The 25,672-nt window shown below is 38.6% G+C and overlaps 1 protein-coding gene across 3 annotated transcripts in view; it reads left to right on the top strand.

Moving 5' to 3' along the window:
* The window catches only part of ZNF608 (zinc finger protein 608), an 89,471-nt gene that overhangs the window by 36,620 nt on the left and 27,179 nt on the right, over positions 1 to 25,672 (top strand). For all 3 annotated transcript variants that reach the window (XM_087741654.1, XM_087741655.1, XM_087741653.1), the window contains exon 3: positions 3,546 to 3,801. In XM_087741654.1, coding sequence (XP_087597780.1) covers positions 3,546 to 3,801 — 256 coding nt within the window. The remainder of the gene's footprint in view (positions 1 to 3,545; positions 3,802 to 25,672) is intronic.

Raw genomic sequence — 25,672 nt, 5'->3', positions numbered from 1 at the left:
GGAACTGAAGGAGAATCCTGTTTTTCAGAAAGTCTTGCCTGTTTCTAGTTAGGACAATATTTCCTCTCCCTTCCATGCCCTCTTCCTCATACTGACTAATGTTATGCAGCCATCTTTTTTTTTTTTTTTTTTTTTTTTTCATGTTGGGATAGAGGAGCACTTCATGGAGCACTGACTACATTGCTTGGCAGGCATTCTTCATTTTCTGTGAGCTTTCTACTACTAAGAGCCATAGTGCTCTGATGCAATCAAACACTTGGCTGTGGAAAGCTGCCATGAATAACACTCCAGCTTTGTAGCCTTTGTCACTAATCAGCTCTTAAAAGCTCTTGGAATTAGGTGAATGAAGAAAATATTGCTTGAATATTTCTGTCTTTTTTTGAAGCCCTTTGACTATGTGTATAAAGAGAGCATCTATGTAAATAACCTTCCTCAGATTTAGATTTTCATTCTCATATTGGAAACTCTCGTGTGATAAACAGCAAGGCTACTGCTCAGTATGCACCAACACCTGGGAATAATCATGCAAAAATAACAGTGAGAAACTGCAGAGCATCTGTTCTTGACATTAACTTTCCTCAGTTTGACAGACTGCCACCACCAGATGTTAGTCTTATGTGCCTTTTTTCCACTGGAGATGGCGGCCTTCCTGCCTCTCTCTTTGCCTCTAATAGCTTACATCAGTGCCCTTTGGAGAATTAATGAAAACAATTGTGTCACCACAATGATTGCTGAGAACCACCACTTTGCTGTGCTGACGTTATGATTATCAAACAAGATGGGATAATTTTAAAACATGGAAAACTGGAGCAATATTTAAGCTCAGCATATTTTTTTTCTTGTGAGTAAGGTCATATTTGTGCAACGAACATGAACCTCAGGGACAGTAAATGTCCACTTAATTCTCCACCAAAGGCTTAGTGTTTTAATTCACAGAGTAATATCCTCTTTTACTGCAATAGCCACTCTTTGGCCTTGTCCTGTGTGAGTGTTTCTAGTGGAAAACATGAACAATTATTAGCAGGTCTAAATAAACCAGAACTGAGTACAAATATTTGTAACAAAGAACTTAGTAGGGTACACTGTCAGATCTGTGCTTTCTTTAGCTCCCCCTCACTGTTTGTAATACTTGGAAAATGGAAGACACATCTGCCAATTTAGTCTATGTTCCTTTAAAACATTGGCTAGTTTAGTATGATAATAGCAAACATTTTGTTTTTTCTCTGGCTTTGTGATGAGTATGTTTTATGGAAGAATGATGTTGCATGTGTAGTAGGAGGTTTTGCACAGCTTTACAGAACACCATGTAAACTATCAAACAGGCCACTCATCAGCATTTCTTGATTTTATAAAGGGATGTGGCTTAGCTTTTCCTAAGCACTGGGCTTCATTTACCTGGCAGTTACTGATCCTGGTTCTCTTCTGGCTTGAAGCAAGATACATTAAGAACTCCTCTAAATTATGCCTGGGGTACATATTGACCCCGTTTCACTGACAGAGCCCCATTACACAGCCAGTGCCAGGCAGCAGGGCTCTGTGCCATCCAACTGTTTGCCTGCACTTGGCATCAGACAGCCAGAATCTGTATGGCATAGAATCAGTGTCCCCCCATACTAGGCATACACGGTTATGGTTTTATGTTACGCTTACTGTTAGATCTTGCAAGTAACAGCTGCTGTTGGGGATCAGTTGATATTTGACTTGCCTACGTGCGTTCAAGTCTGCTTTGCAAAGCATTTTTGCCTGTGCTTTAACTCTGCAATTGCAATGGCATAAAGAGAAGAATAAAGATATCATTGCTTAACTGCATTGGTTTTATGCCACAGGAACTCTGCTGTACTCAGGAGATTTTTGCTGGTATTAGCAGATTTTTACTCCTAATGGATGCTTTTAGTATTCTCGTTTTGCTTTGGGGTTTTTTGTTCTCTCTCTAACCTGAAGATTATTTTAGTCCTAAATAAAAAGAACCCCCGAAAATAAGGATGAGTTTGGAGAAGAATGTGGTTATAGGTCCCTCCTCTCTTCTCCCTAGTTCTGGTGTTATTGAGATCAGAATCCAGGCTGGTCATACAAAGATCATACAAAATATTTTTGTTAAATATTTAGCATGCGCAAGGCTTGCGTGCACAATTAAAAGTGTTAGCTTTTGTATGTGTGAATGATGCTCACAGCAAAAGAATTGTTGCAAAGGCCAATTGTAACAATTGGTACAATTTTTGAAAAGTTCTTTTTAATTTTAGATTTCCGTTTTATTTTCTCTTTATGAAAAATGGGCATGTGATGAAGTGAGGTGACCTGTGATACAAAGGATATATAATACAAGGATAATACTCTTTAGTCCTTTCTTCTCTTTGTATCCGCATTTGCCAACTTGGCTTTAAAAGAAAGCAAAATTAACTTTAATCTACATTAAGATACATTTGAATGAAACCTAGATGACAGTGTACAGTGAGTCATTATGTCTTTCCTGTTGAGTCTTCTTATGAGGTCCAGAATTAAAAACAGCATAGACTTAAAGACATTTGATCATCTGTTTGAAAGCAGCTAGAAAGCAGACATTTTTTAAAAATCATTGGATTGAAGAATGATTTCTTGGTGTGACATCTATGATCCAGTGGGTCAAATAAACATGAATTTTAGGTGTTCTAGCTATTTGGGTGGGTACACTTGTATCCTCATTTAGCTATCTTTTATGTCACAAAAGACCTTATGGCCACAGTAAAATACTGAGAACCCTCAGGCCAAATCTGTATACAGAAAATCTGCTGCTGGGTATATTGGAAGTCACACAGGAAAGATAACTTCTTCAGTTCATATATAGATCTTGTCTCTGTGTGAATTGTCTGTGTACAGACTGATTGTCTGGCAAGTTGTATTCTTCCATCTATGCATTTTGGAAACCCTGAGAAATTAGATGGTTTGGATAGATTCTTGTAAAAGTCCTCATCTGTTATTTCAAGCAGAAAGATGCAAATGTTATCTGTAAGCTGTTAGGTGGGTGATCCTAATGTATTTTAAATTATTGGATGACAAGATATTATATTTGATGCCATATGGATATTAGAATTGTTCCAAGTGATAATTTCTCTATGATGCACATGAAAAAATGGCATTTATATGTCTTTGTACTGTCTTTATAAGTGTTTTTCTTTAAACAGAAAACGAAGTTCCCAGTTTGCAAAATTAATTTCCGTCCACAAATCAGTCTCTGTCAGCACCAAGAAAGAAGTGGCCTTAATCCTTGTTTTTAAAATTTATTATTGTTTCATACTAGCAGTCTATGACAACAGGGAATAGTCTTGTAGAAAATTAGCAATTTGCGTTGTTTAGCATGATAGATATTTTTGTACATAACTTTTCATGTGCAGCATTTGGGGGCTGATGTCAAAAAAATTAAACTCATAAGACTGAAATTATGCAGGGATTTGGTGTATCACGGGTACACAAATGCAGTCTCGGCAAACTGGGCTTTTTTTTTTTTTAATTTATCTTTTTTTTTTTAAATCTCACAGCACCATTATAGTAAGTTTGTCTGTTGTTTTCAGGTTGATCCCCTGTTTACAGTGCCTGCACCTCCACCTCCGATTTCCAGCAGTATCACACCTCAGATTCTGCCTTCCTACTTTTCCCCATCTTCATCCAATATTGCAGCACCAGTCGAGCAGCTTTTGGTACGGACTCGTTCAGTGGGTGTAAATACTTGCGAGGTTGGAGTAGTAACAGAACCTGAATGCCTTGGACCCTGTGAGCCTGGGACCAGCGTGAACTTGGAAGGAATTGTGTGGCATGAAACTGAAGAAGGTAAATTGTTTTTTCCATTAGGTTTGTCTGCGAGATATGTTAACGAGCAGGAGACTTTGCTGTATCTGCCTGGGTGCTAACCAAGGGCTTGCTAGTCTGTTGTGACACCATTGTGTACAATGGCAGTCACAGCCTTATAGCTTAGCTAGTGAGTTTTTCCTTTAAAAACACATGGCAGGTTTTTTGTTATTTAAGCAATTGTATTTTCCAAACGACCTACCATGTAACCCCAGTTAACAATAGAATTGTTTCCTATTGCTATATTGAGAAAAGCATATAAAGAAATAGCTAATAAAATAGCATAAATGTGCTATTTGAATGTACATCATGAGGAGGGTATATGTGATGGGCGTGGATATATGAATAGTTTAGATGAAAACTTAGAAAGCTGAATATTTTGGAATTCAGACACTATGATCAAATATGCCACCATTTTGTAACAATAGAAGCCCCAGAGACCCCGCAGAAATTCAATTTGATGTGATTATTGTTTGCATTTTGGTTATTTGAAACATGCGTTAAGAGGAAAGCATTCTTGCTCGAAGAGAAGTGTTCCATCTGGTAAAGAAGTGCTGTCTAAACCAGAGTGATTTCTTTAATATCCTTTGAAGGCATTTGGCCAAGTAGGAGTGCTGGAGAGCTTTGGGGAATACTAAAGGTTGATTTGCTATGATTTAGAACAAAGTAAGTAGGAAGAGGATTATGCTGTGATATGCAGATTTTTCCATTTTGGTTTTCAAAAGCTCATTATTAAAATACCAGCTTTCTCCTGTTAATGCTAAAAATACTGCATGTGTACAGTAAATTTCTGTAATTTTTGGTTTAATAATAGTGGATTTCTCTAGTTATAGCTGCTTGAGAGTCCTCCTGTGATTGTTCTTACGTTTGTTTTGAGGATTATTTAATTTTTAGTGATCTACCTCCCTCAACAGTGAAAACGAGATTATTTACAAAAGGATATAATGAAAGAATACAGCAGTGCATTGCTTCATGATAAATCCTGACATCCTTCAGACATACGCACAACGGCATTTGGTCCTTTGCAGTGATATATAAGACCTCACCAATGTGCTCTACAATGTCCTCTCAAAAATCAATAGAGAGTCAGATTTACTTGCTTTTATATGCTTTCATCCATCCATCTTTCTCTCTGTGTATGTCTACAGCAAATTCATAAGGTAGATTGATCCTTTTAGATTGTTTTTAAAGCACAGTATAAATTCTGTTTTAAAATACCCCTGCAGAGATGACTGCCCTTAGCAGCTCCAGTCTTCCTTGACTGGCCTGTATTAACCAGAATTGGAATGTGTGGGCGTTAACTGTGTTGACATGAAAGAGCAGTAGCTGTTAATAGTGTTATTCTTGCTGAATAAACTAAACTTCTGACCCCCACTGAATTCAAGAAGCCTGCCTTGTTAAAGGTTTGGCACCAGAAATAAAGTATTAAAAAAAGTGCATTCTGGTCAGGATGACATTCCATGTACCAGTTTCACAGCACTCTTCTGGTTTAAGAAGTCGTGTTAGTTAATAGAAATTAACTCCCTTAACCTTTTCCCAGTTTGTCTAAAACAATTTTCTGAAACAACTCAGAGTTCAATGACACCATGTTTGAGTGAAACGGTTTCGAATGTGCTTGTTTTCACAGTTTTACAAATACTGTTTGGCGACACTACAGCTATGAGTGACTACAGTAATAGATAAAGTGGAATTCTAAAATACTCCAGAAATATAGCTGGAATGTAGATTAAGAGACTGAATATAATCAATATGATTTCATATTGTATGGTTTGTACTGTGCTCTTTGTGCTTTACTGTTTCGGACCCTGCTGACTGAAGAAAACAACATAAATTCTACTCGTTTTTTCCCAGTGTTCACAATCAACACTGTATTATGAAAAATGAGTTCCTAATGATCATTTTTGCATTTTAATTAAGTTTTGACGTTTGGGGCACACATATATGTATCTATTTAGCTGTTTTCAAATTTTCTGACATGTTCATGAAAGCAGCTATATAGCAGCTTGCATGAAGCCATTTCTGCCAAATTTTAGGAAACAGGGTGCAGATGGGTCTTCTATTTAACAGAAGGAAGATTATCAGATACTAATTTTCTCCAGTTATGATTTTGACTTTAATTAGGCCAGAACGTGACTTTTCCTAAACTGGTGTAAATCCAGAATATTCTAACTGAAATCTTTGTAATTGGTGACATCTAAAACCATCTTCATGTTCATAATGACCAACTGAAATACAAATTTTTTTCGTGATGCGCATGTGTTTCTTTCATATTCACTCCCTTCGCTGCTTTCCAAAACCCAATATAAACACACATGCAAACTGACATCTATCTAGCTGTCTATATATCCGATAGCTTTTTAATGTAAAACAATTCTAAGAAGCTAAGGTATAAAAATTCCTGACCTTGGCTTATGTTTTGAGATATTTGAATTACTTTGTACCTGATTCAGCCACTCTGTTAGACGAGTTGTGAGGTGATCAGAATAGTCTTGTAGGATGCCTGCATACTCTGTGGCATGTAAGAAGCATGAACCAAATGTGCTGCTGAGGAGCCTTCATATGCTGCAGCAACTAGCTGTGGGAATGCAAATACAGAAAGGATGTAGTGATCACAGTTATTATGATAAGAATAGTAGAGTGAGTAGAGAAAGATTAAATCAGATAGTTTATGTAGAACTCATTATTAAATGTAATATATGCTTTATAGAGGAGCAGGCATATACCTGAGAATTCATGTTTTGAAGGTTTTCGGTATCTGAAATAACCAGTTTTCTTTTAGAAGTGTTAAACAAGTTGTCACATTCTGTTGCATTTGTTCTTCAAGGTCAGAAAAAGGACGATGTTTCGTTTTCTTAGTCATATTTTTAAGATACTCACTCCAGAGGGGAGGGGGAGGGGAAGCAGTATTGGATTTCAGGCAAAACTGTGGCGGCTCAAAGACAGTGTTGTTACTACAGTTCTTTTCATTTATTCCACGCCAATCTATTCAGTTGACTTGATCAGCACTTTTAATAAATCAGACTGTTTTTCCCAGAGTGTTTCAATCTTAAGACGTGTAGAGGGAAGCTGCCATCGGAAGTCTGTCACATTTTATTACAGGGCTCTTCGTAACTAACCATAGCTGGTTACTCATATAATTGACTGAGACTGCTGGTTATCAGGTGGGCATTTCTCAGTTCCACTACTAAGTTGTGTAGTGTTTAATTTCTGCATATGTATGCAGTAGGCATTTTCATCTGCATAACAACCTTGTTTGGATATGACTTGATAATGTGTCCAAAGTGGTGTTAATGGCTGTAGAGAAGAATATTGAAGGAACTAGTTGAGGCTACCCTGTAGTACTGGAATGAGAAATGGTTATGGGCAAGTCAGCCTGAAAGTTGGCAGCTAATGCAGGTACTTGACACCAGAAACTACCATCCAGTAACAGGAAAAGTCCTTCACAAAAAACAGTTTGATAGTGCTATTGGAGTGTATTTTTTTGTTTGTTTGGGTCTTCTGATACTCTGAGAAACAGCTGCTAAAAGTCTGTATTTCTATACTGAGAACTAAGGTTTATCTAGAATCAGGTACTTGCTAAATCGTGTAATTATTTTCTGGGAAAACAGTTTTGAAGAGAGCAGTAATTGTCTCTTACTGCCTGGAGGCAATAAAAATGACCCAGAAAAAAGGGAAACAACCAACCAACTTTCTAAATTGCTTAGAGCTTGCTTTTTTGTTTAGTTTCTCACACGCAGTTGCCCTGGGTCATGTCCTGTTTTTGGTTCTGCATCTAGTAGTAGAGTCTGGCTTTAAATGTGGGAAGCACTAGTTCTGACGATGTCTTGTTTGCTTGAAAACTGTGTAGGAGACAGCCATCCGTCACCTTGCTGCCTTTGTGTGCAGAACCAGCTGTCTACATGCAGCGTTGGAGTTCTCGCTTCGCTGCACTGACATTCTTCCTCTTTGTGCAGTTCGGGTACAACTTCTTGTTGTTCGGTAACAAATAATGTGGAAATGAGTTGTATTTTTTAAAGTGTCCTCTTATCGGGGTTAGCTTGTTAATTTTTATAACTTGAGACTAGTTGTCAAATGTAAGAAATGGGAATCTGCTGACTCTCAGAAATCTGATGGGATCATCTCCAGGGTATTCCAAATTTATCCTATCATCAGTTCTGACACTATTTTGCAGAAATTTTCAGTAGAAAGGAGAATGCTTAGATGACAGAGAGGCATGCTGGTACTTGTTGTGTATGGGTTTCCCAGCCTGCCACGTTTGCAACTAATGTGCATAGATGTTGTTTTGAAAACATATCTGTTGCACAGAGCTGACGTGGATTCCTCCCTGCCTTACTCTGTGGTCTTAGTTTTGCAAAAACTATTTTAAATGAACAATCTGTTTTAAATGTCTTTGGTTATATATCTGTGTTTGTACATGTGTGTATAAGTAAGGGTGCGTACGTGTCTATAGAAATAGAACGAGAAGAATGAGAAGTAGTGTGACTGCCTCTGATTCCCCTTAGCAATTTCTGTGGTTTAACACCCACATTTTCCTACTTTCACAAATACAAAGGCATGATGAAACACTGAAACTTGTAATGTTGAAAGCTGTGTCAAATATGTAAGTAAACAGATGCAGAAATTAGAGATTTTAAAAAAATCTCTTTTGTCAAAGAACCTTACAATAATTCATAGAAATTCAGACAACCATGATTAAATCACACTGTTGTCTTGAGCTCAGGCAAGGTTTATAGAGAGAGGTAATATCCTTTATTAAACCAAGTGATACAGTTGTAAAAAACAGGTAAGCTTTCAGACTGGCTGCATTTATATTCTGTCCTTTCTGTGTGATGTAGATCATTGCCTTGCTGCATACAGGAAGCAGTGGTTTGGTATTGTTAACCACCATATTCAGTTTAGAATTGAAAGACAGTGGGTATTCTTATAGGAGAGAAGCATGAAGATATCCATTGCTCAACAATCAGGCTTTGTCCTGTCCATGTTACAAAGAAGCAGTTTGTGGAGAACACAGGTTTTTTGGCTAGCTACATTAACAGAACACCTAAAATCCAGCGATTTTCTGCTGTCATGTGAGTCATCTGCTGACCAGTATGAATGTCAGCCAGTATCAAAATGTCATCTGTTCAGAAAAAGCCTATGCATGTGTTTATATTTTGAGATATTATGTTTAATTTTTCCTCTTTCTACTGTCTGTAATATCAGACCCAGTAAATCAGTGGATTTAAGGAAGCCTGAGATAGGTGATTCTCCATAGACCTCAACCGTCTCATTGTGTTGTCTAAGGCACTTGGAGTCTTGACACCTAGTACGTGTTATGTAGAAACATGTAGCAAAAGAGAAATGGGCTATATCTCACAATGGGAAGCCACAGGCTTGCATAAAAATGTTTGTGGTTTATGAAAGCTCTACCTACTTTACAAAAGGAGTTTGGGAGATTGTACTTCGGGATGTACACATATCTGAGAACAGTTTTAAGAGTTTAACATTACAGGATTCAGATTGAGAGGGATTTAGCTGTAGATGCACTGAGGTTTGTTGGGTCTGAGGGGCCTTTTTGATCATCTCAACAGTCTGCCTGACCGTATCAGTGTATGCACTTGTTTAGGGACATAAATTCTGAGATTGTCCTGTAACTGGCTTCTGCAGTGTTTCTTGTGTATTTGTTTGAAACCTACGGTGCTGGCCAGCGTTAGAGGCAAGGAGTGGGATAGATGGACTCCTTGCTCAAAGCCAGTATGGCAGTAATTTAATTTTGATACATTTTATTGCTGTAACACAAAATATTTGTGCTAAGAGAACCAAAAAGGGAACTGTTTTTGACTGAATCATAGAATCCATTTAGGTTGGAAAAGACCCTTAAGACAGTTGAGTCCAACTGTTAACCTAGCACTGCCAAGTCCACCACTAAACCATGTCCCTAAGCACCACATCTACACATCTTTTAAATACCTCCAGGGATGGGGACTCAACCACTTCTCTGGGCAGCCTGTTCCAGTGCCTGATTCCTTTCGGTGAAGAAGTTTTTCCTAATATCCAACCTAAACCCCCCCTGGAGCAACTTGAGGCCATTTCCTCTCGTCCTATCACTTGTTACTTGGGAGAAGAGACCGACCCCCACCTGGCTACAGCCTCCTTTCAGGTAGTTGTAGAGAGCGATAAGGTCTCCCCTGAGCCTCCTTTTCTCTAGGCTAAACAACCCCAGTTCCCTCAGCCGCTCCTCATAAGACACTCACACACAACCTTCAGCTTCCCAATTAGACAACTACCATTTTCATCTAAAATAAAGGAAGCAAATAGTAATTTTAGAGCCAAACCCCCACATATCTGCAGAAGCCCCTTAAAACGTTTTTAAACCATTGGGACTGGCTCTTATGAACCATGCGTACATGGTTGCGTTGATGTGGCTTTAATGAGTTGCCATTAATTAGCTGGGCTGTGATAACCAAACCTTTGCAGGCTCTTTGTTCACAGCATACAGTAGATAAATCATGTCAGTATAAACCTTCACAGTGAAGGAGAAATGCAAAATAGGTTATGGATGTTCCCTGCTGGCAGAGCTATATGTGAGATGGGAGATATTTTGACCTCCTTGAGTTTAATTCTGATTTTTTCACAAAGCACTCCTTTTTCCAGAAATGTTCGATTAGACATTCATTTAAACAGTAATTGAAGTTTAAAGGTGTTCATCTAGGTGATGGAAAACATCACAGATTAGTGAAGATCTGTAACAGAAAAAAATGAAAAAAATGAGGTGAAAACAGAACCACTGCTGATTTCCAGGCTTTCTTAATGCAGCAGAGAAGTCATACTACTTCATCACCCCTTCCATTCCTTCCCAACAGCATTGCTTCAGAACATTTTTGAAAACTGCAGACCACCACTGGAAGAAAAGCACTCAGGAAATTTGTGTAAAGATGCTGTTAAATGTTAAATTTTATACTTAAATGTCAGCGTTCCTCCTTGAACATATACACACCGCAGGGTCTAACTAGTGCTAGTCCTACGGCTTTGTTTAGAGAGACTGTATACGTCTATTGCATGGAGGAACGCATGATTCATTTACTGCCTAGTGCTTGCCTTGTTGCTTCACTCTTTACTCTGGATACAGATGTAATGCTAAGCAGAGCATGGCCACAGTACAGTTGCAATAACTAACCAAAAATATCCAACGTGTCTTATTTAGCCAGGGTAGTAACACCCAGCTTATCTAAAGTGACCTGGCAAATGCCACATTTTACAGGTCAGTGTGGACTGGGTGCAACTCTCTTGGTATAACCCAAAGCAGAGTATGAAAAAACTTAACAAATTCCAGACAGTGCTTACATAAAAAGCTGTATTTTGCCAGACTGCTACAGAGGAAGACTCCCTGTGCTGCTTGTACATACATAGAAAATTATCCCTTTTACAAACAAGCATATGGGGGCAGGGAGGGTGCATAGAAAAAGGAAGGAGGATAATTGAGATTGGAAACATTTGCTTGGAGCTATTTGAATGTGAAACTGAGCCTGCTCAAGCAGTGAGCTTATGAACACTGAAGGAGTTGTTTTAAGAAAAGCAACAGTTTTGAGCATTTACTGCTCAAAAGCAAAATCTCAATAGCAGCAGATTGCTTAGAAGTGAGACCATTCCAGTACAAAATACTTGCAACATGTGGTGTTTGGATTGTAGATAGCAGGGGGGAGAGAGGACTGCTAATGAAGAAAGTGTGTATGCGTGCAAGTGTGTTCTTACTAAATAAATACCACTGGAGTAAGGAATGAAAGCACAACTGAAATGGTATCTTTAGCTGGTGTGGTTCAGCGATTAAACCACTTATTTAAAGATGTTCTCACAGTCACTCTAATTTTGTACACGGTTTAACTAGTTAGGACAAGCTGTGGTCTTCCAGTTTTGTTACACTCCTAAGTATTGCTGGTCTTCTGCAGCGGTGAATGAGAGGTTCTGTCAGTTGCTGGACTGTATGTTTTCACTAGTACAGATTAATATCAATTTAATGAAATAATCTTTTTTTTCTGCGTTTCAGGCTACGTAGCAAAAACCTGCTTTTGGCATTGGGAGTAACTTGCCAGTATACGATCAGTGGCTGGCCTAACATCCAGCTTTTCATTTTTTTAGAATCAGTGGAAACTTACATTTTGTCACCCTGAGGGCACACTAATAATTCTTTCCAGTTATTACTGATGTGGTAGTAACTAGCTACTAGTCCGGAACTCTTGGTGACAAGAGGCAATCCAAAAAGCAGAAAGAAAACCTCAATTTAAAAATTTTGAAGTGAAGAGTTCTTTGGCCTTCAGGGTTACTAAGAGATTACAGCTTATATTTTTGTTCTAAAAAGAGGGAGACAGGAAAGGTAGAGGTTGAGAGTGAAGACAAAGAATATCAAAAAAGAAAAGCTCAAGGGAAATAGCTTTCTTGATTTAGACTGAAAAACTAGGTCTAGATTTATTAAAGCTAGTGTTGCAATGGAAACCACAATCAATTTTATATCCCCAAATGCCATGAGATTTAGGGGGAAAAAAACGCAAAAATATCTGGGATAAAAAAAAAAAAAAAGGCCAGTATTAGAGCACTTTGCTTTAATTCTGTCTATTTGAGGCTTTGTTTTTGGTTTTGGTTTTGTTTTTTGTTTTAAGGAGTATCAACTAAAGCAGAAACACTTATATGTCCATTGAAATTAACACTGGTTTGTATTTATTAGCTGCAAATTTAAATCTCAAAGAATTTTTAAGGCGACATAGCTATGGAAATAAAAAGCCACAGAATTAATTTTTAAGGGCAGAACTTACTACCCTTGTTAAAGATTTAATCCTAATAAAAAAAGAATACTTAAGGAAGGCCTTCTTTTCACCTGCTTTTTGTTTGTTTCTTTTAACAGATGTCAGTTACTTGTTAGGCTTAGTTGGGAAGTTTACTAGGGCTTCGCTTGGGGTGATATTTTAGTGTGTTTAAGTGATACTGTTTTGTTTGAGTTTTGTTGTTTCTATATGAGCATTAACAGGCAGATCAAGCCATTTGCTTTTTCTCTAGTGACTTAGCCAATAGTATACAGATCTCCATTAATAAAACAGAACTGAAGTTAGTTGTCAGTAGATGGCAATTCTGTAGCTGGTCCCCTAACACTGTGGACAAGTGTTGTGGAGGATCAGTTTCAAACAGGGGCAGTTCCAGATCAGTCTTCAATTAATCTAGAGGTGTTTTTTTTCCCCAGTCACTTAAAACTTCTGCATTTAAGTAGGTTGAAACAAGTAATTATGTTTTACTGCCTGTTTACTTTCCCCTACAGTGACTGAACCTGTACTTCTTAACCTTGCATTCATACAGAGCTGGCTTTTGTGGGTCTTTCAAAGCCTGAGGCTATGTGACCCCCTCTGGTTGGGAGATTTTAGAAACAGAAAGAAGAGTCTCAGGTTTCACTAAAGGAGCTGTTTTCCTTAGGGAAGAGATAAGCTGATGTCAACTTCTAGCAGAGTATGACTTCTAATGTGTGTTATGGATTTCTAAAAAAAGCTTACTTTTTAGGTTATTCTCTACAATTTTATTGAAGTCCTGAAAGTTATGACTGTAGATTCTGTGGTTTCTGACAAAGTTTTGCAATGAATTAATATTTGCTTCTTGAGAAATTCTGTTCAAACCACTACTGGTGGCAGTGAAGCCAGTACAAGTTTGTCTGCATCCAAGCCAGTTTCATCCAGAAGAACCGCTGGCTATTGGTAGACTTCATTTAGCTTCAGAGTAAGAAGTATCACTGGTTACAAGCCTGAGCAATGAAAAAAAAAAAAAATTATTGCTCCTGGGTTGCAACAATTCCCAGCTAGAGACCTGTATTTAGAGGTGGTACAGCTTGGACTAAAGCCAGTGGAAGCTACTAATGTTTGTTACTTAATGAAAATCAGATCATTTTTGTCGAATTCTGGAAGAAAGGATGACATTTCAGGACAGTCTGCACGCACTTGAAAAAGCCTTTCATTTTTTCCATTGATGTATAAAGAAAAAGTTTTCCTTGGTGGTCTTATAAAAATTAAGAATTCAGTCTTTTGAAGCATGTCAGACCTGGGTGACTCTTAAGTGGCAGTGTAGTTTAGTTCTTTGACAGTAACCAATTTCTAAGCTTTTTCAACTCACCAATTTTTTGCAAACCCCAGATAGGCCCCATTTCTTCCAGAGCGGAGCGCTGCTTAAGATGGGAGTGAAAGATCTTGATTTTGAAATATAGTGACATAGTAGTTTGTTTCTCATTAAACTGGCTAGGCAGGGTTTTTTAGAAACAGATTTAGCTGGCGAAGTGTTCAAGCACAGTTCTGGTGGGGAGAGAAAAGGCAGCAGCGAAGTTGTCCTCACATGTGCTGGTGGAAGGCTGAGAGATCTCCACAGTGCTTCTGACTTCTGCTGATCCAGCGTGTGAGAACGGAGGCATCCATTGAACCGCATGCATTTTCTTTCAGTCTAGCTCTTTTGGAAACTTCGCACAACTAACCTTCACATCTTATTTGAGAGTTGTCTCCTAGGTTTTGTGTGTGTACGCGTGTGTGTGTCACCCAAAAGCTGTGCAGACTGGTTTCTTTGAATTTTCCTTTCTCCAGCACTTGGAAGTTCTGACAGCCTCAACCGCTGCACTGTTATACGGAGGTACGGCTTCTTGCTGGCCAAGGAAACTGCAGATGCCAGCGAGCTTGACATGGATTTCAAATGACCTCCCCTGCGAACACCTTCCTGTTGACAGTGGGAATGAAGTTGTGTAGCATTTTAGTAACTTATTTCATGATACCTTGTCTGGAGGTTTTTCCATAAGAACTGACAGGCAGTTTCTCCCTCAGATAAAGATTAAAGGTGGCACAGAGGTTCAGATGTACCAACTGATGGCGCATTTTTATGAAACATGAACCAGAAGGCTAATGCCATTTCTTCTTATCTTTATTCTGCTCATGCAAGTGGCACACGAAATTAGTAAAAATAAGGAGGGAGAGGGACTCTTGAGGGGCGGGAGTAAATCTGTGCTTGGTTTTGCCTCAAGGCAGTGGGTGGTGATTGGGTTACAAATGGTTCTGTTGGTCTGGACAAGCAAGTGACAGGAAATAACTTAGAGAAAATGTTTTTGTATCCCCAAAGCGTTATCTTCAAGGAGCACAGTTAGTAATGCTGTTGTGAAAGGAAACCTCCATTTGGACAGACAGCTTGATGCAGGCAAAGCTGCTAATTTGTTTTCAGCTTCAAGGAGATTTAGAGTCTTTGCATCCTTGGCAGTAATACGCAATGTAATTGTTTCCCTTCTCCTTAATCTTCAGTCTAGCTGCATTGGCTTAGTGTAGCTAGGAAAGGCTGGAATGTTGACTGAATTAGCTGCAGCGGATAGCTTCTCCTAACAGGTGAGGAGAAGTTACTCTGGGACTCTGTTCTGGCTTTCTAGTATGTGAGGGGAACACCCGCTGTTCTTTTCATGATTACATCTAGTTGCAGAAACCCTTTTGCGCAGAAAGGAAAATAAATTGTTAGGTTTGAAAAGGAGGTGACAGAATTAATGTTCTTACACTGGCAACGTTACGCCGTTATTAGGGTCTCTCTGTAAATAACAGCTTTGCTTTCATCTATTTTCTGCCTCTTTCTTCCACAAAAGTAATTTTGTAACCCTACAATTTTTAAATACTTCAAAAAACCTAACTGTGCACCAGGAGATTTGTTTGCATTCCTATTATTCAGTCTGGCAGTGTTTGTGGGCAGCAGCTGCTTACACTTTTGGAATATGTGCCATTAACATACCACTGGTATAAACCTAGCTCAATTCACCAAAAATACAATCTTCAGAGAAGGGATATAGCATATCATTGAGCAATTAAATTATTTAGTCAATCCAGTGGTTAAGCTTGGGTCAGCTTTGAAGGGTAAATTTCATTGCTGGGATACATTCTTGGCTATGAATGAATGCATGAATAATCTTTCTTTGAACCTTAAGATGCACAATAGACACAATAACTCTTGAGTTGAACTCTTGAGAGTGGGCTGATTTATGGGCAGCTGTTGAAAGTGCTCTTAGTCAAATTATTTTTTCATCTGTGAAGTAGAAACCTGTAGTATATTAATTACTGTATACCATTGCAATGGTAGACAGACAAAAGCTGGGCAAGTCTTTACTACGGGTTTTTAATTTATAGATTAAAACAAAAAGTAATGATTTTGACATGGTACACTGCCATAAACTGAGCATCCCTTGTCAGGGCTCCAGCAAATACCTGAAGGCGTTATTGACCTCAACTGCTCAGCCCGTTGATCTGTGTAAGTTACCTCCCATTTAGCAGAGGCAACAGCAGGGATTGTGTGTGCTCTCAGTGCCAGCGAGTTCACAAACGTGCATAAGCCAGCACTAGTTTCATTTACATTAATGCTGTGATTGCAGGTGACCAAGGATCTGACACACATTTGTTTCTACCCTCCCTGTTCCAAAGGCTGTAGCCTCAAGCAAAGGGCTGGGGCAGATGTACAGGAGGGGATAGCATTGCCCACTACATCAAGATTTGGCCAAGTTTACCTGCTGGAGGGCTTACTTTGCTATAAGGATCAAGAGAGGTCTGTTTTGTGATCAGCAATAGCGGCTTGGCACAGCGCCTTTTCAATGCTGAGGGAGGAGGGAACTGTTCTCGTCTCAATACCCATTTCTGAGCTATTGTGCCTACATTGCACAGTGCTAGGAGGTTTACTGATTGTCATAAGGCATTCTGCATTATTAAAATTGTGTCATGGAAGTTGCTTTCTAGGGAGTTCTTCTGAGAATTAGTTGCAGAAGGAGCAATTTGATTTTATTTTCTTTCAGTTAACAGGCCAAGCAGATGGGAAAGCAGACCTGGAATAGTTTTGCTGGCTGGCTGCCACGATTCTGTAAATTTTGATTTGTGTGGATATGTAACAGTTTTATTTTTCCCTTTTTGGAAATGTATGCCTGTAAGTCTTTGGGAAATTAATCGTTGGTTTCCTGTGAAATGTGCACTTGTAAAACAAATGTTGTAGCAATGTGCCATGCAGACCCTGTGTTGTGTCAATTAGGAAGTGTGACATCAGCAAACTCCATAGGCTGTCAAAGGCTAAAGCACTTTTCAAAGCATCATTCCTTCACAGCTCTCCAGAGAAAGGATTAAAAAAATGACAGAAATTTGAACTGCAGTTCAGTACAGTTTTATTGTTTGCCTTTGCCACTCAAAAGACACAGTGTTCGTAACTCTACCCAAATGAGATTTTTAATGCCATTTGACCCTACACTATTTTGTATTTTAAATTAACAAGGCATTCAAATTTGCAAAATCTGCATTAACAACTAAATGTGAGTTGATCAAAACTTGGAAATCATAAATTTAATGTTCCACAGGGGGGAAGATAAAAAAAATACAACTCATGTTTCACCTTTGGTCTGTCTCTCCTTCACTTCTTCCTACTTCCTGCACCTCCACACCAGAACGACCTGCAAGAAAAGAGTTACTTAAGCATTTATTAACTGTGGTGTTGAAGATGACATCGCCACTAATTACACGCCAAGAGAGCTACATTTAACAGTAAAAAATTCTAGGGATTTAAGCACATGACTGACAGCCTGGGTCATAGTTCTTTTTTTGTAGCTTTTTCACTGGAAATTTAAAGAACTCAGATTCTCACTGTTGAGCATTTGAATCTTCAAGATCAAAAGGCCTTTCCTTCAAAGAGTTTCATGTTGTTATTTAAATGGTAATTGGCTCTATCCTCAGTTTGACTGTAAGCATTTTAAGTTTAGTAGGTTTCGGATTTTCATTATTTTCAGTTCTGTGCTTCTAATGGAGGAGGTGATTTGGGGAATGACAAAGATTAATTGCAGATTTGGAAGCTAGTTACTAGTGACAAGAGTGATAACTTTTGGGAAAGCACATATGCTACTTGAGCAACATGTGTTCCATAATGAATGATTTTGCCGCTGTAATAATCTTTCTCTTCTTTACTGGTGACTTTTACATCTGGAGTAGTTCCTCACTGACAGGTGAATGTTTCTGTATAGTGTGGACTGTGAAGCAGACATAAATTATGGGATTTGTCAAACTATTTGCCTGCAAACTTTCGGTTCAATACATTACTCTCTGCAGAGAAGGTCGTGGCCATGAAACTCTGATCTCCAGGGAGGCAGTGCTTGAAGAGTAGTAATCTCTGGTGAATACTTTCTACTGTAATCCTCAATACTTTCTGGCGTAGAACAAGTTACGGTCCCATGATGTTTTTAGGAGGCAGAACCAACATTTTGCTTTAATTCCTATACACTCCTTTCTGAACTGGACTTCAGTTCCTCTCGTGTAAAGTCTACTACCTTCAACTGTCAGCGTGATGAAGAAACACAAAAACTGCTATCCTTGTTATCCAGGAAAGGCTAAAATACGTTCACAAACAAATGTATTGCTATACGTTATCACTATCATTGAAGTAAGTAAACTGCTGTTGAAAAGCATTAAAGAGCATGATGAGACACAATTATATTTCCTGTGCTTGGTGACTTGATTTTCATTCTACTGAAGGAGGGTAGGGGAAATAAAAAAAAAGAAAGATTAAAAAAAACCAAGAGACTCTCAGGTATAATTACTGCTGAAGTGGCTAAACTGTATTCAGGATTAAAATGTTGTTGTGCTAAACATTAAACAAGAACCTGCAGGTCTGGGTCAGAGAAACAAACAGATGAATGTGACAGTTTTCAAAATGCAACAATTCAATTTATATGTGTAAGGGAAAGAGGCATCTGAGGAATCTACAGAGCGGTCTTTGTATTGGTGATGTAGCACCAAGGACTGCATTAAGAACCTCTGGTGTTTTCTAATAATGTTAGAGGTATCTTCCCATTCACACGTTCATTTTCTACCAGCTTTAGACCACCCAACATCACATCTAACCTGCAGCCTTTTTTTCCTGCAGTCTCTTTCTCCCCTCCCCCAAACGTATGGTGCATGTATATTCATGTTTTTGCTTTCTGTTCACGGAGGTATCCAGCTGGGAAAATATAGTGTGTACAATACTTTCTGCCTTCAACTGACATTTCTCATAAATTGCAACAGAAACACTGCTATCAGCAGCTTAATAGCAGGTAGAATACGGCTCTACATATCAAGTCTCAGCAGGACACAGAAACTATGGTTACCAAATTTCCAAAGAGAAAGGGTTGGGAGGGAAAGTTTTTATATAAGAATAACCGGGGAGAGGGGTGAGAAACATTTAAAATGGATTCATTGAAAGCTGCCTTTTTGGGGGGAAAAACAAACAAAAAAAAAAGGCTTGTAGGGACTGACTCAGTAGCTTCAGCATTCGCTTTTTGCTGAATTGTTGTTTTAGAAGACCTCACAAGAGGTTTCTATTATAAGCAGTGCAAAAAAAGCAGTGCAACAGTCTTTCCTCTTTGGTCCTCAAAAAACTGTACCCGCCACACCCATTCCTTGAAATACTTTTTGAAAAATACGTAATACTTAACTGCTGCTGTAGTATAAGGTGTTTATGACAGAAAGTCTGGGTCAGTCACAGTGCATTTACACAGGAAATAGAGGTTTGGTGGAAATAGACTGGTAAATAGCATTATGTTCCTAATCACAGGATTTAATAAGTTTCCATTTTGCCCCCCAGCTCTCTTTAAACCCAAATCTTGACTAAAGAAGGTCAGCATAGGTTAGAAAATAACCTCACAGCATAGGTCAGAAAATATATCACAATACTGAAGTAAATTAATTGATTTAGGATTTGCTTCTTTGTTTGTTTTTTGGGTTTTTTTTTGTTTGATTGGTTTGGGAAGGGTATTAAGTCAGATGAGATCTTGTTTATCACAGGTTGGTCTGTTCTTTGTGACCATGGCGGAAAGGACAGAAAATAATGATCTTAAGTTGCAGCAAGAGAGATTCAAGTGAGACATTAGAAAAGCATTTCTAACAGCAAGGATAATAAGGCTGTGGAGTAGGTTGTCTAGCAACTTGTGGAGTCTTCCGTTAGAGGAAAATCTATGCAAACATTTTTCAGAATAGAAAATGCTTCAGAAGTAGAGGGGGTGGACTGGACAGCTTCTTGAGGTCCTCTCAGCTCTATAGTTCAGTGTTTCTAAGAGCAGGATAGTTCATAATATATTTGGTTGGTTTTTTACTTCTCACACGGGGATTTCCTAGGAACTTAGGACACAGTGTGTCACCTTTTTTTTTTTAGATTTAAAATCAGTTGAGCGGCATTAGTGAAATATTAAAAAATGCCAGTAAAAAGGAAATTGTGCTGCCTAAACCAGGGCTATATATAAATTATAGCAGACAGCTATTAATCAAGGGCTCATGGGAACCAAATATGGAACAGAGAACAACTCTCTTATGGACAGCCTAGCAATGAAGAGACCAACTGTTGAATCTATACAGCTGAAGGAAAAAGGAGGAGAGTGTGCATGTACTCTTTGCTGGAAAGTTACCCCTGTGCTTGGCTTAAGCTTTAATTTTTCATACCAATACCTAGCTAGTAAATATCTCATAATTTTGAAGGACGCTTCTCCAGTAACCTTTGCTTCTTTGTAACGTAATCTTTTAAAGCTGTCTTATGAGGAATGAGGGAAGGCACTGTTACAAACATAGTACAGCATATTGAGATCCAAGAATACCGTTGAGTCTGAGTGAGGCACATAAATAACACTAATCTTCCTTCTGTGAGGACAGCTGTTGGTTTCAGTTTGGAGAGTAATAAAGATATACTGCTCTTCTCCTTCAGTTTTTCAGACTATTTTCAATGGAATATTTTACCAGGTGTAAATACGTGTTAGCATTTTTGTTTGTTTCTTTCTTTGAGGGGTGTTGGCTGTATGCTGAGTTTTGCTTGGAGAGAACAAAACAAAAAAAATCTCATCAAGGTCTCAAAGATACAGCCAGGTATATTTTATTTATGGCATCTATAAGACAGTTCGCAGCCAGCCATAGAGAGACAGAATTTCACTCTTAGTCTTTCCACTTTTCTCATTCTTTCCTCATTATTTCCTACCACCTATCGGTAGCAGTATTTACCATTTTCCTAGTTCTGTGTTGTTTTCCCTATAGCTGACTTGCCTGTGACAGAGGAAGAGTAATAGTGAGCTTTACCAACAATGTTCTCTTTGATTCATCATTCATTTGGGTTCTTTCTGCAGTCCTCACTTTCACTCTTGAAGTTTTACGAAGTCTAAACTTCTCATATTAATTTCTCAGTTGGTCAGCCACATAATTTCATCAAAGAACAGCCTTTAGTCATTTGATGATGTAACCATGAACCTTTTTGCCCCTGAGCACCTGGCTTGCAAATACACTACATTTCTCTCTGTCTAGAATCTGTAAAAGAAAAAGGATGTTTTCTCATGGACAACAAGAGAAAACCCAGCACTTCCCTAAAAGTATTTCATGTAGATAGTTTACAAATCTCCCATTAAGAAGGCCTTGAAGAAAAGAGATCTTCAGCCAATAACAACCTACCTTTTGATTGTGCCTGCTACATTCTCTAGACAGGACAGGTGAGATGGTAGAATCAGAAAAAATAAATTTAAAGCAGTTTTATCTAGACACAGATTCATCCTTTACGTCTGCAGCAGCCATCATTGTGAATATCTGAAATCCAGAGCAATTTGGAAGGTTTTGTGTTCAGTGCCTTTGCTTTCAAAAACAAAGACCAAAATTGACTCAAATCTTTTTGGAAGCATTCTGCCGTGACTGCCAAAGGACTGTTAATTATGTAGGTGGGCAATCCTTTGGAGAAAAGAAATTATCTTTCTACTCTCTGAATGTTTCTGATAGTCTCCTGTCAGGCAGAGCCTCCTATTCATGGATGTCTATAGACTTCTTTTCAGCAATTCCCAAATGTGCTAGAAGTGGATATATTTAACCCCTAAAGACAGACATATCAGAGACAAAAATAGGTTTTAATTTTTCTAAAAGAGTGGGCATTGATTTGTGAAATGTAAAAGTACTTGAAATAAACTCACTGGCTCCCATTTTGCATGGAATAATTTTTGAACTACCTTAAAGGCTAGCTACTGAAAGAAACACCTGCAGTCTTTTGGTTTAAGAATGTTTTACTTCCACTTCCCAGTTTTTCAAGTTTACCAAATTTGCTTTTTGTCATTTGTCATTTGAAATAGAGTCATGTCTTTGCACTAGTCTGTAGGTAATTAAAGGTAATACAAAATTTTCTTCTCAGAAAAAACAAACTTCTTGAAAGGAATGGTTGTTAAATTCATCACTGTTTAGGAAACACAGGTTGGGTTTTGAGTGTGCTTATACCTTCAGGATCCTATCAGTGTAAACAAAATGTCTATATTAATAGTCTTTATGAACTCTTTGGTCAAGTTTGCATTTCTGACGGACCAAATGCAGATTTTGGTGTTCTCAGTGCTAAGCAGTTTTATGAATAGAGGAAAAAGGGGCTTTTCAGAGGAGAGAAGCAAAAAGTAAAGTGAGTTTGCAAAACTTAAGGAAAGTTAGAATGGGTCTGTTGGTCAACAGGGAATCTTTGCCCAAGAGGTTTTTCTATAGCATCCCTTCAGTTTTCAAAACCTTAAAATGAAAGGGTAAAAGTAGCAGCTTTCTACCAGCCTACCAATCCTGTCAGCTGGAAAGAGACAACAAAAACCTGACGTAGGTTTCCTTAGTTCTTCTGTATCCTCAAGACTTCTTCCTTGGAGTCTGGCTCAGTTCACCAAGCAGCCTTTTTATCTGCCTATCCCCAAAAGGTTTCCTACTAAAAAGAGGTTGTTTCTGATTGTGCATAGTGGATTGGACTCTGCAAAGAAAAAGAAGGCTTCTCCTAAGTAAGATGCTAACTGCATCTGGGCTGTCAGTAATATGGTGAAGGGAAAAAGAAATAGCCTCTACAAATGTTTTCCATGGACATTCATTAAAAACCTAGTTTACAGTCTTTTTTGGGTAGTCTGGTAGCTATTTTAGGTGGTTTCAGATCTTTGTTAAGAAGAATATATCAGTTCCTGTTATTAAATCTGCAGTCCTCAAATCTCCACTGGTGTTTGTTTGAAAAGCAAGGTGCCCCCCCTTCTGTGGAGTTTTCATAGATAATTTTAACATTTCTTTCTCAAAATGACATTTGCAGAAGCTCTTCATCCAGAATAGGAAAGATCTTCCAGGAGAAAACATTCCCTTACCAATGGACAAACGTCCTACTTCAGTTCCCAAAAGTGGCAGAAAGACCTCCATGTTCTTGTGTCCCTTAACAGTAAAAATAAATGCATGGTCTTATCTCGATCTCCAGTACTCTTTTCTGTCTCTGTTACAGAGGAGGGTCCATGAGAAAGAAACCAAGCCTCTGTAATCTAAGTAACTACTTGAATAAAATACCCAAAGATCATTGGGAGAACCTCTGAACACAGTGAAACTGTGAGGAAAAGGTGCCACAGCCTCAGCTGCCTTCTGGTTAAGCAGAGAGGCTTCTGCCAAAGACTTAAGGAAGGCAGCCAACTATCATTCCTTTCACACCTTCCTGAAGCGTTACAAACTTCTTGTTGTGGCATCTGCTGTTACTGCATTTGGTTGTCTGCTGCTCAGAGATGTGGTCCATCAACAGAAACCCATGGGTGGAGACATATGGAGGTCTGACCTTTTCCCCATTGGCACCCTTTCTCTGTCAGTGCTGCCTTCTTTTTCTGATGAAATGCCCTGATTCTGTGTGATGCTACTCCATCCTTCCCTCTAAGCAGCCTTAACCTGCTGGTGAATATTGCACAGGGATATATATAAGGGAGAGAAAAATACAGTATTGCTTTTTGCCTATTACTTTTGTGGTTTCAGATGTTCATCTTCAGGCGATCTTGTGTCCTGAAACACAAGACTCCTCTTTATAAGGCAGGTAGGTGAGTTAAAAGATGATAACAACTATACAAATAGTGTGGAGGACCAAGAGCAAGGGAGCAGTCTTTCCATGAAGTTGTCTCCCAGCCTACAGGAGGGTGAATATCCAACGCAGTGAACCCCCACAATCTCCAGGGGTATAACAAAAAATGCATTGGCTAAATGGAAGCGCATTCACACGTTAGGACTGAGGGATCTAGATTTTATATGGGTTTGATACGTCACACTGGTATTTCACGAAAGGGGAGGTCCACGTGAGGTATGTAGATTATGCCATGTAGTATAATGATGGCATCATTTCACTTGCTTCCTTCCTGACAGAAACCATTAGCTGTACTGGATTAGCTGCTGTCTGAGCGGAAGTTGTTCTGACAAAGATGATCATGTAAGGAGTGAGCTGTAGTTTTATATCAGGAGAGAGGTCAGGAAATTAATGCATCAGAGGATTTGAAAAGAAAGAACGAAACACTCCCAGAAGCCTTCCTTTTGTGGCTTGTCAGAAGCAGCTTTCTTCATGGGGTCAGAGAAAACGTAAATGACAATAAAACATGCAGTGAAAAGCTGTACCTAATCTGACCTAATATTACGCATAAAGTCTTCAGCTCCTGCTGTTGCAGGCATATATTTTCATCCATTCAGTACATTTCTCCCACCCTCCCTTTTGCTCCTGCTCAGGGGTTGCAGAAATTTAAATTAGCTGACATTTTCAGTATCATACATAGAGGATTAAGGGTTATACTAGCGTGATCTGGTGACAGTTACCCTAGTTCAGACATGCCATTTCTTTTGGTTGTTTCCCCATCAGTTACACTATATTACTAAGCTCAGTTCACAGTGTAGTGGCGATCGAGTTCACAAACACTGTCATCACAAAGATAGGAAATTAAAATGTTCCTTTCCAAACTTTATAAAGAAATTGTGGGTGAGGAGTGGAAATCAGAATTAGGCTCTCGGGACTTTTGGTCAGTGTACGGTGCTCTCTCCAGCATGAGTCTGCGTAACAGAATGAAGGGAAGAATTTTCCTCATTAATTCATGTGACAAGGAAGTGAAACAAACCACACAGCTTGTACTACAAAGTTTTTATTGCTTCATAAATTTTATTGAGATAGAAATTAACCAGTTTCCTCTGTGTTTTAAACAGAGTCAGTTTGTGTTTATTGACACAGGGGAAGCTCATCTGTGTTCAAGAATATCTGTTTTCTGTTAGAAAAGGCTGCACTTCAGAGATATTTTTAATACTATCATGTATTAAATTGACACACCATGCTTAAACATCTGTGGTTTGGGATCTCTTAATTTAACAACAACAGTTTTTCTACCTGATTGGTTTTGTGATAAGCAGTGAAGTATCAAGAAAGAGGTATCAAATTATAAGAAAACCACTGTGAGATGCAGCAGACATGCCAAAGTCAAGAAATGTTTTTATGTGTTTCCAAAAACTTTTCAGCACTGCATCCACATTAGGGCTGCTGCCATGTTTACCGAAGCATTTGAACGATGTTTTCCTGCTCATTTAGGGAGGAACATAAGCATGGGTGTGTTACATTGTGGCAAACATATTCAAGAATGTCTTTCATTTAAGCTGTATTATTCATTAAGAGTTTTAAGCTGCCCTAAAACATATGGACATACACAGCTTTATTTGGGTGTTTCAATACAGACAGGTCTGTATTTGAAATGGAAGCTTAATGAGCTGTGACTATCTGAAAAGTGAAAATGTATAGGCAGAGCCCTTGAAACATCACCCATTTTTTTCTCTATTTTTACAATAATGATTGTACAAGATGGGATTTGCATCTCTGAGCAATGAGTTAAATACTTCCAAATCTCCTTGAAATCAATTTCATGTGATCACGCATGCAGATTGAAAACCATGACTTTGAGATTTACGTTCTGTGAATAAAATTTACGTTCCCTGAAAAGCAAAGGCGGCTGTCATTTCATGCTTCCTAACCTTCATTGTCTATTTCCCTTCGGTGCACACAAGCCCAGCGCGCCTGCGCACAGTTTAGAGGAACAGCT

This window comes from Nipponia nippon, unplaced genomic scaffold (genome assembly GCF_047370975.1).
Source record: "Nipponia nippon isolate SJK-2023a ecotype South Korea unplaced genomic scaffold, ASM4737097v1 scaffold_8, whole genome shotgun sequence".
NCBI lineage: Eukaryota > Metazoa > Chordata > Aves > Pelecaniformes > Threskiornithidae > Nipponia > Nipponia nippon.
This window is presented reverse-complemented; position numbering and strand designations above follow the sequence as displayed.